At 38.9% G+C, this 14,257-nt stretch overlaps 1 protein-coding gene across 4 annotated transcripts; it reads left to right on the top strand.

The window, feature by feature from the left end:
* Window positions 1-967: 967 nt before the first annotated feature.
* slc25a48 (solute carrier family 25 member 48) lies at window positions 968-13,282 on the top strand. Of its 4 annotated transcripts, none has more exons than XM_036549115.1 (7): window positions 968-1,117; window positions 8,167-8,210; window positions 8,544-8,615; window positions 9,680-9,932; window positions 10,783-11,052; window positions 12,276-12,409; window positions 12,938-13,282. In XM_036549115.1, exons 1-7 carry the CDS (start codon window positions 1,090-1,092, stop codon window positions 13,040-13,042), a joined length of 906 nt encoding a protein of 301 aa, XP_036405008.1. In that variant the 5' UTR covers window positions 968-1,089; the 3' UTR covers window positions 13,043-13,282. The 4 variants fall into 4 exon arrangements, with proteins under 4 accessions (XP_036405008.1, XP_036405009.1, XP_036405007.1 ...); XM_036549114.1 differs by lacking the exon at window positions 968-1,117 and adding an exon at window positions 6,302-6,471; XM_036549117.1 differs by lacking the exon at window positions 968-1,117 and adding an exon at window positions 6,419-6,471 and having other exon boundaries at window positions 8,148-8,210.
* The last annotated feature ends 975 nt before the right edge of the window (window positions 13,283-14,257 follow it).

Below are 14,257 nucleotides of genomic sequence, written 5' to 3'. Positions count from 1 at the left end.
TGTGTTTATATATAAATACTTTTATAGAATGTGTTTGGATTTTCTGTGCTCACCTTTGCTGAGCACATGATGCTAGAGGTTACTATGGTTTGCAGTTCCTGACCACTGAAGTCCACATTCATTCTTTTTGTACAAGTTACAATATCTCAAGGACTTTGGACTCTGGCATCACAGCTTTGACTTCTCTCTTCCAAAGTCTGGTGGATTATTTAGTCAGTCATTATTTAGTCATTTTGCAATGCAGTAACGCTGAACAGGACGCTCGTTTCACGACTCAGGCACTTCTTGCTTCTAATACATTATTCCATATCAATTGTTCCTCCTTTAAAGAAAAGTAACAGCCAAATACGGTTAAATCGAAAACATTTTAATCTAGCATTTCTGCTTTTTCCAAAGGTAAACAGAATTTGAGTCGCTGCATCTGAAAATTTCGAAAAGCCCATAGAGATATATTACGAGTCCGTCAAACATCTTGGGCCGTTTGGTTTGCCTGGAACATATGCCAAGGAATAGACCCAGTCTGTATTGTTTTGATTTCTTCTTCTTCTTTTAATTTCCAGCAGATTAGGCACGGGACATGGTGTACGTGTTTTGTATTAGCATATGGAGTCGGGAAGTGATCACAAGTGGTCACTCGAGACGCATGTTAATGCCAGGTGTGAACAGGGCCAAAGTTTATGTAATGCAAAAGACAATGTTTGACCAGAAGAGTCGATTTAAATGTCAGTCAAATGACTTTTTCTTTGTAACTGGTTATGCCCAAAACAAAGTGATCATTTTCCAAGGCTTAACAAAACAAGTTAGGTAGGTCAGTGACACGTCCAAAACCCAGTTAGAAGTGGGTGGGTTTCACAGAAAAAATAAACCACGGCCAATCAGATGAGTTCCCACTGCTACCCCTGTCATCCGTACAGAACATAAATTACAAAAAACAGAAAAACAAACAAAGAGAAAAACATGCCGCCAGAGTCCAGACACATGATAATTATTCACATGTGAGCCCATGGGTCTATGCACTTTAGGGAAATGGAGTGAATAAAAACTATTCCACATGCTCAAACAAAATCGCGAGCCAAAACAGGGAAAAACATGGGTCATTCAAGGACAGACACAAAAGGTAACCAAATTAAAGAAATTCAATGAGATTTGAATATAAGAAATCTTAGCATAAAGAATAAAGAGGAACCACTGTCCTCTAATTTAGGCAGTAAGACCGCTGTATGTGTTTACTATGTGGTTTACTACTCAGCATATGGGTGTTTCAAGTAAAACTTGAAATTGAGATTGGAAGAGTGGGGGGGGGGGGGTTGTCAGGGTGAATGAAGTTATTTCTCTGTAATATTTAGAATGTGTAACACATTACTATTGCATGTATGATTACATGAAAAGACATCGTAAAGCACATCAAAATGACAAAATGTCATGTCCTTTAGCCCATAAAAAAGGTAATTAGAAACATTTAAAATGTATTTACTAGCTGGCCAGGAAAGATGTATTTCAGGTTAATTCCCATGAAACATTATGAGGTAATTACAAAATGCTTTTGAAGAGGTCATAATGTTCTTAGCTGGTAACAGAATATTCCTGTTATTAATTATTATGCATCCTGCACATTTTAGCAATTTCCTAGGCTTGCTAATATCCATCTTTAGTTTGGCCGGGCTAGGTCTTACTCAGCCATGCAGAAACGTACTTGCGGAGACATGAGAAGACTGAGATGCATGTGAAGTCTGGTTACTGGGACAAACCTACAGCATGCATGTTTTATCTGATCCTTTGCCCATATATGTGGAAATCAACTCTATGATTCCAGACTCCTCAACAGATGGTAATTGTGGGTTGGTAATTATCAGGAAAAGGCAGAGGAAAGGGGAGGAGTGCAGATAAGGCACCTCTATATACCTTAATGACCAGAGTAGTTTGAAATACACAGTGCTCAAGGTAGACAAAAATTGTTCTAGAATTAAATATTCAGAAGTGTGGGGTGGGGGTAACCTTCACATTACTACCTTTGATTCCAAAGTTGGGGCAAACAATAAAATTTTGCATTACAAAAGGAAGACATAATGGCTACTGATAAAAATTTTTCCTTTGCTATTAACATAAGTTTTTGCTGATATTGTATTTACCAAAGTTTTGCTTTGTCATCCCAACTTTGTTAAAATATGACTATATAACAACAATGAAACAGGCTTGTAACCTCCTGGATTGTATGGTCAAATCCCCAGAACTACCTCAGTAAAGATCCAGCCAATGTACAAATGTACACTGTACTGTAAATTTCTAAATGTGAGTCGCCCTGACTAAAGTCTTGACTTACCCAAGTGTAATGTAATATGTTATATTGCATAAATGGTGTGATGTAATGAAGTATTTAAGTTGTGCAGTAGGAAGGCATGTTATGCTCCGGGAACTTTCAACCCCCAGTGACCTCTGAACAGTTTACTTTTCATTACTTGAAAAAAAGCTCTGACTGCTCCAAGATCAATGTTTGAGGGCAGAACCTATGAATACTGTGTGGCCATAGGTAGGAAGGTAAGGTAATTGAGCAAATGCCTGACAACTTTAGGAATCCTACTGATGCATGCAAAGCACCAAGCTGTTCTGACAAAGTGCATCAGATCACAAGGATATGCTTCTGAAAGATGTTTCAGTAATGTCCACTTGCAGCACTACCGTAGTATGCTTTGACATGAAATAAAATAGCTGTCAAAATCATATTAGTTGCCTGCTGACAAATGCAAAGATACAGCAGTACATTCCTTGTTGTAATGAGCTGTAAGCATCCAGCAGACAGACAGTGGCAGTATTGTTTGAAATGTATGAATATTGTATGAGGGTGTATAAGAACTCACAGTATATGTCCCCTGCTTTGCAACAGCCAGTGGGGGGGGGGGGGGGGGGGGGGTACATTAATGTAAACACATAATGGACATGGTCTGTTAGCCAGACTCTTGTAAATTTCTTTGTTGGTCATTGCTGTCATCATGACATTGATGTTCTTGTAGTTGTTTGAAGTTGTTTTGTAATGGATTTAATTAAAATATAACTGCTGAGGTTATTTGTTTTAATCTGCATGCACTGTGGGAGACTGTAAATACTAAATATGTTTTTTTGTCTTTCTTTTTCTTCTGACAGTATAGTTCAAAGAAAGAAATTAGCAAACAAAAAACACCACTGCATGCAGTGGCCTAGTTGGATCACAGGATGATATGATCAGGATGATCAGGACATATCACAATGGAAAGAGATGGTATCCAAACTACTACTGTCTGCATTAACTTTTGCCTTCACGCTCCATGTCAACGGATACATTTTTACACTTATGTATACTGCAGTGCAAATACGAACTCAGCCACTGCACAGTGTGTTAAATGGATATTCACACTGCAGGCAAACTCTTGCCAAATTGGCATGCGGCCTGAGCTGGGTGCTTTTTCTGTTAGGAGAAGGAAGAGACAAAGTAGAGATCGGCCTCCCCTCTGAGGTCAGCCTCCCCGCACGGACCAATTTCCAGGCCTACAAACATTCCAAAGATAGAAAAAAATAACCTTATTGTGAGGAGCATCTGTGAGGAGGTTCAAAATGATGCTGGCCCCATTTTACATTCTTCCATTGCTATTGCAGCTGCACAACCGAGTTATTTATTTTTGGTGTTGTTGTTGCTTTTGTTTTTAAGTGTCACATCTGGAAGTGAATTTGTTTTTATTGCTGTTTTGTACACTTATTGCAGTCTTAGTTGCTGAGTCATTAAACTGGCAACATCCTTCATTACAGTTTAGTTTTTAGGCTGCAGAAAATGAGGATGTAGATCATGATGGTAAAGAATACCCAGAGGTGGTATGAAAACTCATTTCTTCCACAGTTTGCAAATCCAAGATTTTGAATTTGTTTCAAAATATGGTTTTGTTCCAGTGGATGATAAAGGATGAATGTGGTTGAAAGTGAAACATGAATGACACTCAGCAGGTAGACAAATAACCAGTTTGAACCAGTTGTTAGTGTTAAAGATTTGTTGATTCTGCCTGCATACATCAGATGGTACAGGAAGTGTTACTGTTTATGCTATAATCCATAATACAGTTATCCTTGCCATCCTTGAATATTTCAAGTGGCAATAACACCTTGTCATTCACTAAAACAAACAAAGGTGTAGGTCTATATTTTAGGCATGGGGACAGTCTTGTCTATGAATATTTTCCTGAGGAAAAAATGGTTTATAAATGATGATTCACACAAATGACATATACAGTGATACTTCTTTGATATGTTAGTGACAGAAAAAATTCTTAGTTTTCCTGATACTGTTCTTTTGCTAGCTACATTCTTATGATAGTCCACACTATCCAGCTATCATCCTGGTACCTAGTTATGCATTTAGCTAGAAACCTAATGGTAAAAAGTCACTGTGCAAATGCTTCACGTCTTAGTAAAATATCTGATAAGCTTGAAGATGGAATTTAGTTATATGATGTACTTAGCGAGCTTAATCACAACAGGTGTTGCTAATATTTAAATTAGGTGTGCTGTTGGAAAAGATGATGAAGGCTGCTGTTGCCACTTCAGTACATAAGAATGCATTTGTTTTAGTTCCTATACTGTATCTAACTCATGCTTTTAGTCTTTGTACAGCAGGTGAACTAAGACCTACTGTTTCTCACATGGTTGAAATGGCAATTGCAAATTAGCAAGCTATTGGAACACACTTAGATACTATCCATACACTTGTATCATGTCTGCAGATTCATCAATTTCAGTACCTCATACAATAATACAATTGTCATGCATACTGTCATTTTTCCAAGAAGTTCTTAAAGCACTAACAGGAATAACAATTTAGACAAGTCACCTTGTTGTTTTCCACTGCCTTAAGGATGAAGCACAGGGGGTGTAGCGAAGGGCGAGAGCAGTCACCCCACCCGGACTCGGGGGCTATGCAGGTTTAGTGCTTGGATGGCAGATAAGCTGGGAAATACCACATTGCTGCTGAATGGGGCTAATAGGAGGGTTCCTTTTTTGACTAAGCTGTTCTGTCATCTGCTGTAAGCTAAAGGGTTGACTCTTATGGATACATCTCGCTTGGTGACCGTTTGTTTGGTTTTCATATTTAGCCACAGCGGATGAAAATTAAAACCCCGAACCATGTCTATGGAAACCTAAGACAAACCTATATATAGCAAAGGAGGTCGGTGTCTAAAACTTGGGATGGGAATCAGCTGTGTCTCGTACTGTATCATATTACCCCTGTGGAAAAAGCCCTCAGTGATCAGTTTTCCATTTACAATCTGAGGCAAAAGGAAATAATCTGACAGTGACAAACTGAGAGATATGCATATTGCCTGGCTGTGCTTACATTGGCCATGTTGGACTTGATGTCACACTTGTAGGTACTAGGCCTCCTGTGTTTTGCTACTAGTACAGTAGCTGCTGCAATTTTGGAGCAAATGTCTAACTAATCCTGCATTCTTGCTGGCCGAGTTCATTTGGCTGTGGGCCACGTTATCTTTCTGCAACACGGTCTGCTGTAAACATCTGCGAACAGCAGCCACACCCCTTGTGTTTCTAATAATCAGTATGACAGATACCACAAATATGAGTGCAACAAACCGCAAACATATGTTGTTTAATCTTTTTAATGAAACAGTAAAATAAAATCTACTAGGCGAAACTACTGGAAGCATATTCGTACAGTTAAGTTCACCTGTGATTCAGTACAGTATGCATATCTTCCTTCTGTCTGGAAAATGATGAATTATTTCACTTGTACTTTTCCATTACGTATTTGTGCTAAGGTTATACTATCTGTAAGAGCAGGTTTGTGGGTGTGGAGCAAAATATAAGTGTTATCTCTCAGGCTGAATTCTTATTGAAAATGAAACTCTTTGCTTCCAAATATGTCATCTCTGCCTCCCCCTTGAGCGCGCGCGCACACAGCACATTCCTATTGATTTTTTTTTTTTTCCCCAGAGCAAATTGCCACAGATATGTGAACAAAAACAAAAAGCAGACAAAAAGCAGAGGTTTATATATACCTCAAATGGTTGCAGCATAATTTTGGTGCCATACATGAATCATGACATTAAATGAATCAAAAAGGGGAATAACTGTTTTGATGCAGATTCTGTCCATCAGAATTAAAGGTTTCCTATTGGCTGAAGAGTGCACAGCCCCCGCTTTGCCCCTTGTCGGTGGAGGGTTGCAGAAACACCTCTTTCGTTAGAACAGTGTGCTCATATTTAGCGAACTGGGAAAAGTTTGTTTTGTTTTTTTTTTTTTTTCTCCAGATGCCTATCCACTTGATCGGTGTAAAGAAGGCGGAGCTCTATAAGACCTCATACTACTGTCTTTATCGGCAGACGCCTGTAGATGCCAATAAATACTCAATGCTTCACTTTTGAGCGGTATTTTTGGATTTGCCAGCAGAAATGAATTGCTTCCATATAGACGATTTTATAGCTGGATGGATAGGCGGTGAGTTTCCCCTTGGATCTGTGTATGATTTAGATTTAAACATTGGGCTAACTCAAAATGCTTTCGATAAAGTGATGGCGGATTAGAGTAGGCTAACGGATTCTTATAACTTAATTCATTTTTCTTACTTGATAGGTAAGGTCCCAAAATTTCATCTCAGACAGTTCTGTTAAATCTGATTCATAATCCATAGCTGACCCAGAAACAACATGAATACAGCTGCATTTTACCGTTGGCATTCATCTTCGGAGCATTAGCCAATAAAAGTAACTCGAGATTTTGTTAATGTCATTCAACTTTTAATAGACACCACAGCTCCGCTGCTTAAACGGAACACTTCATGCGATGTTTATTTGCGAGTGTGTGAGATTTTCGTAGTGGTTGTTTTGCGAAGACACTTCACTGAGTGGGCACAGATAAGTTACTGTGATCCCACCGGCAGCAACAGAGTCGGCCATAAGGGGCGTTGTTGGCCAGTTGTTTACTGTACTGTGCGCTTTGTCGATGTTCGGTCTTGACACGTTACATTCAAAATAAATTTGTCGCATAGCTATTGTTGTTCAGAATTTTGTTCCGTTGGTTGGTGTTCCTTTGTTGTTGTTGTTTTCTTCTGTTGGCTTTCATCGGTCTCCTGTTCTGTTTTAATTTCACGTCCATGATTGATGAATATGGGTAATAGAAAAGTGTCTCCTCCATCGTGCCAGTGCCTCAATCCCTTCCTGTTTTTTTTTTTTTTTCTTTTTCTTTTGGGGGGGCTGTAATTTTTTTATGCACACTGGGAACACACCTGATTCAGTTTGGATTTTGTTTGGAATAATGAAGCCTAGTCCTCAAGACAAGCTCACTTTTCCAGCTGTGTGCTTAACAACTGATGTTGGAGGACAGCGGATGTCTTGGGGTGCTGTGTTTGTCCGCGTAGCCTGCAGTAAACCGACAACAACATTCTGTGCATTGCGTACCGTCGTGAGGTACTTTCTTAGGTACTTTCTTAGAAGGCTCGCATTGCTCACTCGGCATATTGCATATCAACATGTATCTTTTGAAACTACACAGCTTATGCCGCGATTCCCTGCACCCCACTTTGTAATCAAAAAGTTCGCGATATTACCGGGAGAGAAAGCCTTGTTTGTCCACATCCAGTCTCATTTAAAAAATGAGAAGTACTGGCATCCACAGTAAAGTTCTAGATGTCATTACAACCCCCCCCCCCCCCCCCCCCCCCCAAGAAATTCCCTTTGGATGCAGATACATACATATTAATATACATATACAAATACATGAATGCATGTATGTATACAAATGCACACATATTCAAGTAATCGTTACAAATTACAGATATATTACATTTTAATATTTTATCATCAGTAACATGCTGACATGTCTATAATGTTATTACAAAGATAAATGAAGTGCAATATCAGTTAAAAGTCCTACACAAATTTAGCATCTCTGTCCTCATACATCAGAAGGTTTGTATCAGACATATGGATGGATTGTTATCACAATGCTGAAAAAGGAGAACATTATAATACTTCTGCATATGGACTTAAAACACTTGTAAAAAAGCACTTGTCTGGAAGCTGTTGTCATTGGCAATGTCATATTATCTTTTAACTGTTAACTAGCGCATGAATAAACATTACTATTAATCCTGGTTATTTTCTATCCATATTCAGTTATGCTTTTTTATAACAGGGGCATCCAGTGTTGTTGTGGGGCATCCTCTAGACACAGTTAAGGTAAACCCTTTATGCTGTCACAAAAGAAAGGATTAAAGCCTAAGCTTTAGTTTTTCTAGTCCAGCTGGGGGTGATATTGACTTTTGATCTTGGGAGTATCACTCCAAAAACAAGGAGTAAATGAATTTCTAAGCCTCATTAATTCTTTAATTGAGCTGATAAAATAAGTTTCCTTTCATTGAACATATGTCTTGATTAAGAGTTCAGCCTCCAGCTATACCCATGGCATACCTCCAGAAATGAGTGAGTCATGAGTGTGGTTTACCTTTTGCACTGTCTTCCAAATGCTATGGATTGTAGTAAAAATCTGTGTTTTACCACTCTGCCCCACAGACTCGTTTACAAGCTGGAAAAGGATACAAAAACACCCTTCACTGTGTCCTCATGATATACCAGAAAGAGAGTGTAAGTAATACTCCGCAAATTAGGGTTGTCTTTGAATGCCTGCCTGCCATACTGACTGGGATTCAGTCAAAATCACTGTGTCAGCAGAAAGAAACGTGCAATGCAATCCAGCCAGTAGCCAGATTGTGCCAACAATGATGGTGATTTTTCACAGAGTGATTAACACAATAGACTGACACCATTGGATGTGCAGCAGTTAATGTCCCTGCTCCTTGGAACTCAATTGAATCTTTATATTAGGGTGGGGGCAGGAGCTCTCAGTGTCTGCAAGTTATTAGAGTTATTTACGTAATGGTAAAAAGTCATAGCACACAGTGAAAAAGAGTGCACTTTGAAGCAAACTTCTACCATCCTGGTTAATTATTATAAAATAAAGATAAAAAAAACACATCAAAGAAAATCTGCATAAGCATATACAATTAAATATGAATAGATTGTAATCTTTTAAGTCATACACATTAGTGGGATGCTATAATTTAATATAATGCAATTTAATATAAATTGTTTGAAAGAACTACATTTCATTATTCTGTTGTGTTTTTCTTTCACGATTAGTTTAACCACATTTTCTATCAAAATTGACATGCTGTATTGCTGTTTAGAGTGGGATCAGAGAAATGTTTGTAAAACTTACATTTTACTGATAAATCTTATTTAATCCTTATGTTGAATACTTTATATTGAATTGTGATTTCCTTTAAGATGGCTGTGTAGTTTTGATTGAATCCCAGCAACTGTTGCTTATCCATGTACAGTTGACACAAGTTATCTCATTGTCCCAGAGCAAGGTCCATTTTGCTGTCCTCTGTAATCTCACAACTGTGCTCCTTTTGCTTTGCTTTTGGAGAGATTGTAGATCTAATGATCATTTTTATGTTGTCCCACTTGTCTCAGTATCAGCCAATTGTCAAATAACAGCTTCTTGAGCCTCAATTCACTGTTAGTGCAGGGAAAAAAATAACTGGGTCTTGTTTAGCCATGTCCTGGGTTGCTTCCTCGCCAGCTGGCCAGTTCTGCTGCAAGCCAATAACCTCTGTTCTTCCCACTTTTTCTGGTTTTGCCAGGTTTCTGGGTTTTTCAAAGGCCTTTCCTTCCCTTTGGCCAGCATTACTCTTTATAACTCGGTGGTGTTTGGCTTCTTCAGCAACACACAGAGGATCATTAACAAGCTTCGCTATGGTGATGGCCGACACCCCTCTGGCATGCTGGACCTCACTCTAGCCAGCATGATGACAGGGTTTGTTTCGGTAGGCCTGGGTGCCCCAGTTGACTTAGTGAAAATCCGGCTGCAGATGCAGACTCAGACGCTTCTTGCAGGTAGGCTTGAGGTGTGAGTTCAGAGTGAAAATATACTTTATGTGAACAGTGGTTAAACACTCATTACATTACATTACATGCATTTAGCAGACACTCTTATCCAGAGCAACTTCCATAACAATAAAACATAAGTGTATCCAATCAATATAAATGAGCAAAAGTGTAAGACCAGGCTCACCACACTCCCAGACCAGTGAGTGTGAGCATAACAGTATTCAAGCCCTACCACAAGTTAACTTGTGCACACTGACGAAAGCCAAGTATACCACAATAAAACAGTCCCTAGAACACAAATTATAAAACATTGTAATACTACACATAAAATTAACATCAAATGCAAGAAGTAGCAAGTGTTAGGGGATGGGGAAAGACTCAAGGGTAACTCATTGGTGATTTACTCAATACACATATGGCACTATGTTCAGTGTAGCCAGTTGAACCCTTGACCTTGAAGTATTTCACCCAGTAGTCCTATCATTGTCAGAGTATTCATGAAAGTCATTCAAGGAAAACTTCATTTTAATTCTAGTATTTTGGATGGATTTCATGAATTCATGCCCAGTAAATAAAAAAACATTTAAAACTATATGGTGTTCTATTTATTGTGCAAATATATGGACCCTTTTCTGAGATTGACTCATTGCACATGTGTACACATTGGTAGCAATTACTGTGTACAATGCCCTCAATCCTTTCAGATTCATAAGAAAGGTCAGTTAAACCGACATTAACCTGTCTTCAAAATACAGCTAGATTAGACCCCTCCGGTGAAAGCACATTCACCTGAACATGTAGCCAGACAGACAGCAGCAATGTAGTTAACTCTCTAATTGTTTATGTGCTTTCAAAGAGAACCTGCACCTCGCTGGGAATCTTCCACTTCGTTCGGTGGGGATCCAGGGACAGACTGTCTATAGGGGACCGATTCACTGCATTGGCAACATCCTGCAGAGTGAGGGCCTTCCAGGACTGTACCGAGGGGCAGGGGCTATGATGCTGCGGGACGTCCCGGGGTACACCCTTTACTTTATCCCTTACACCCTGCTCTGTGATTGGCTGAACCCGGACAGGAACTCCTCCCCTCATCCCTGTTCTATATGGCTGGCTGGCGGATTGGCAGGTAACAACGTGGCTTTGTTATAACCAATTGATTTATTCGCCACAGTATTGATTTTTGAACGCTATGGCGTTTTGAAAACTAATACAAAGTATATCCCATCATTCCTCACATGTGTCAGCCATGTGCCTTGTGCCTGTGTTGAAAACCTAAGCGGAGAGCAGGCTTTGTTTAGTTTGACTTTGTTCCAGAAAGACTGGAGAGCGAGTTTTACGATCTTGGCTCTGATTTTTTTCGCAGAAAAGTACAATGCAGATGGAACTCTCATTTCATGTTAACCCGTAAGACATTTGGCATTGTTTTTGTAATATTTCGTACATGACTCACAAAACTCAAGCTGCTTTGTTCTTAACTTTGAAGGATATGAAGTAAATGTTACATTTTCCATTATTTATGCAGCATTTTATCTGTTGATCCCTGAAATACAAATTGTAACACTTAAATTTGTTGCTCAGAACTAAAGTGCATTAGTTTTAGATTCTGTATCGCAGAATCTAATTCTATGTCTCATTCATAAAACGTGACAATATTGCTAAAAGTTAATTGACCTTTTAATCCAGTGTGTGAAGGTGTATAACATGCATATTTTTTATTTAAATTATTAAGTAGACACTGTTATCTGGAGTGACTTCCACAGCTGAGAGGGTGTATATCAACACACCACAGCAGGAATTAGAACAGCAATCATTTAGGTACAGAGTAGATAGAATTAATGTAAAAGGGAAAAGCTGTGTTAAAATACAACCATGACAGTAAATGCATGTACAACCCAATTTAAGGAAGTAATGTGCCTCATTTCTCCTACTCTGGGCAGATCTCTGCTTGAGCAGACTCCCTCTTTCATAATCCCTGTTCTTGTTTGATCATTTTGTGAGCTGGCAGTAAAACTCTGTAAAAGGTCTCATGGTGCACAGCAAAAGTGTAGAGGGAAGGATTATTGATGCACCATAGAGATTAACAGTGGAGCTTCCATCTCACGTAAGATCCTTATGCGTTGCAACTCAGACCTTTCAAGATTATAAAGTCAGTAAAATTATATGGGGATTAAAATATAAAGAAATAAAAGTCAGATAAGGTGTGTCATTCTTGGGAAAGCATGACCACCCACACATTCAGCAGCAGGTTCTTGGTATCATTTCGCTTGCAGAAATCCCAGCTGCATTCTGTCCTATCGACCTCTCTTGATCTTCAACCTCAAGGGATTTTTTCTCTGACCTCCTGTGCAGGGTCCATCTCCTGGGTCACAGCAACCCCAGCTGACGTGGTGAAGAGCCGCCTACAGGCTGACGCCCTCCACCAGAGAAAGTACAAGGGGATCCTCCACTGCATAGTGAAGAGTTATAAGACAGAGGGTATACATGTAAGCTGAACTGCTTTCAGTTGTGTGTTACCATGACAAATGTAACAACCTGTCATATCATGGCTTCCAATGAAGAGTACCATTGCCCAATAAAACAATAAGTACCAATCAGAAAGTTCAAACCAGGTGAGCTGGCAGGGTGTACGTCACAAGAGGTTGTTGGCTTGACCCTTCTTTGGCTTCTGTGGAAATTGGACTGGCTTTGTGTGTGTGTGTCTGTGTGCGTGCGCGCGTGTGTGCACATGCACATGCGCACGTGTAGCAAGACAGGGCGGGAGGTTGAAAATTAGAGGGAGAGAGAAGTGAGGAAAGGGAAGTCTGTTCTATGTATTCATATTGAAATTGACAAAATGGCTCACAAAATAAAACTGAATTTCATGGTCAGAAATTGTTTAATGGTTAATGGAACATGGTTAATTTGTAGATTTGTTACCTATGTGTTAGACATGGAAGACTCTAAAAAGCCCTTGAATGCTTTGTCAAAGCCTTTCATGGTCTGTCTCTTTTTTTTTTTTTTTTTTTTTTCAGGTCTTCTTTCGTGGGGCAACAGTTAACGCCGTCCGTGGATTTCCCATGAGTGCTACCATGTTCTTGGGTTATGAACTCTCCCTGAAGTTTTTCAGGAGCCTGTAGCTGGACATTCACTTTCCACTCTCACTCTAGACTCTGAGGATTTACCTGGAAGACTTTATTTTCACCTACAATTCCACAGTGAAGGGCAGGATAATCTGCGGGCTTTTGGAGTCATAATTACTGCACAATGACGTCACTGGCAGGGTTTTTAGAAATATTTACACATTTCTTATATTAAGAAATAGAAATAAAACAAGTTAAAATACATGTTTACACCTGACATTGACTAAAATTTACGACTATGCACAATGCACAAAAATCCAATGAGATTTTTCTCTGTAAATATATTTGAATTAAAAAAAATAGTTAATGCTATACATATTGTGTATATTTGCTAAAGTTGACCGTATTGTTTGCATATAAAATTTTCAGCTAAAGAGTGAGTGCTTTAAAATTGAATTTGATTCAGCACTTTTCATTCTACATTTCATTATTAATACAGACTTGTCTTTTTATAAATAATTTTACTGCCGCTTTGTGGCAACTCTCATAATACATAATAACAGTTGAATTGCTTCCATATCATAACTTACTTCAATGTACGTGGAATAAATATATTTGCTGAAAAAACTCTGTCAGATCCTTTCATGTCATATGTTTGCTTCCTCTTCCTATCCTAACTTCACATCCTTAAAGTGTGACCTAATACCTGTGTCATGCCGTAACTGTGAAAATAGAGAGACAAAGTGCAGTGTAAAGCCACGACTATACTTGTTCAAGAAGTAGTGTCTTCCAATGCATTCATTTCATAGGAACTACAAATAATGGCCCTGTTAAAAGCAAAGCACAGGTGTTAATTCTTCATTTGTTGTAGCATAGACATTCAGCAATCATGTGATCCAAGTGTCAGTTAGTGTAATGCAACATGAAATACATCTCATTTCAGTCAAAGCTGTGACTCTGTTTTAACTATCTGCAATTATTAATACACTGCATGGCAAAAGACACATTGGAAAATAGTATTTATTGAACCTGAATGGCCAAGTCAAGAGAGAAGCATTGTGGCTTTCTATGACCAAGACAGAATTCATTTTTAGGGGAGGGAATGGTTTGGAGTCATGGTAGGACAGTGGAGTCAATACTGGTGTGAGAAGTGAGATGGAGGTTACATGTTCCAGCAAGGCTCTGTGAAACTTACTGCACAATACAAAGATATAAATCACAAGGATCAGTATTTCTTCAGCCTAACCAAAGAGTGAGGTTTTCTTTTCTATC

The sequence above is a fragment of the Megalops cyprinoides genome, chromosome 16 (genome assembly GCF_013368585.1).
Source record: "Megalops cyprinoides isolate fMegCyp1 chromosome 16, fMegCyp1.pri, whole genome shotgun sequence".
Classification (NCBI taxonomy): domain Eukaryota; kingdom Metazoa; phylum Chordata; class Actinopteri; order Elopiformes; family Megalopidae; genus Megalops; species Megalops cyprinoides.
The sequence above is the reverse complement of the archived record's forward strand: the minus strand, read 5'-3'. Positions and strand labels throughout refer to the sequence as shown.

Coding starts and splice junctions, on each gene's coding strand:
- slc25a48 (XM_036549114.1), top strand. CDS start 6,426: ATGAATTGCTTCCATATAGACGATTTTATAGCTGGATGGATAGGCG. Junction 6,472..8,166: donor TATAGCTGGATGGATAGGCG/GTGAGTTTCCCC, acceptor TTTTTATAACAG/GGGCATCCAGTGTTGTTGTG. Junction 12,410..12,937: donor ATAAGACAGAGGGTATACAT/GTAAGCTGAACT, acceptor TTTTTTTTTCAG/GTCTTCTTTCGTGGGGCAAC.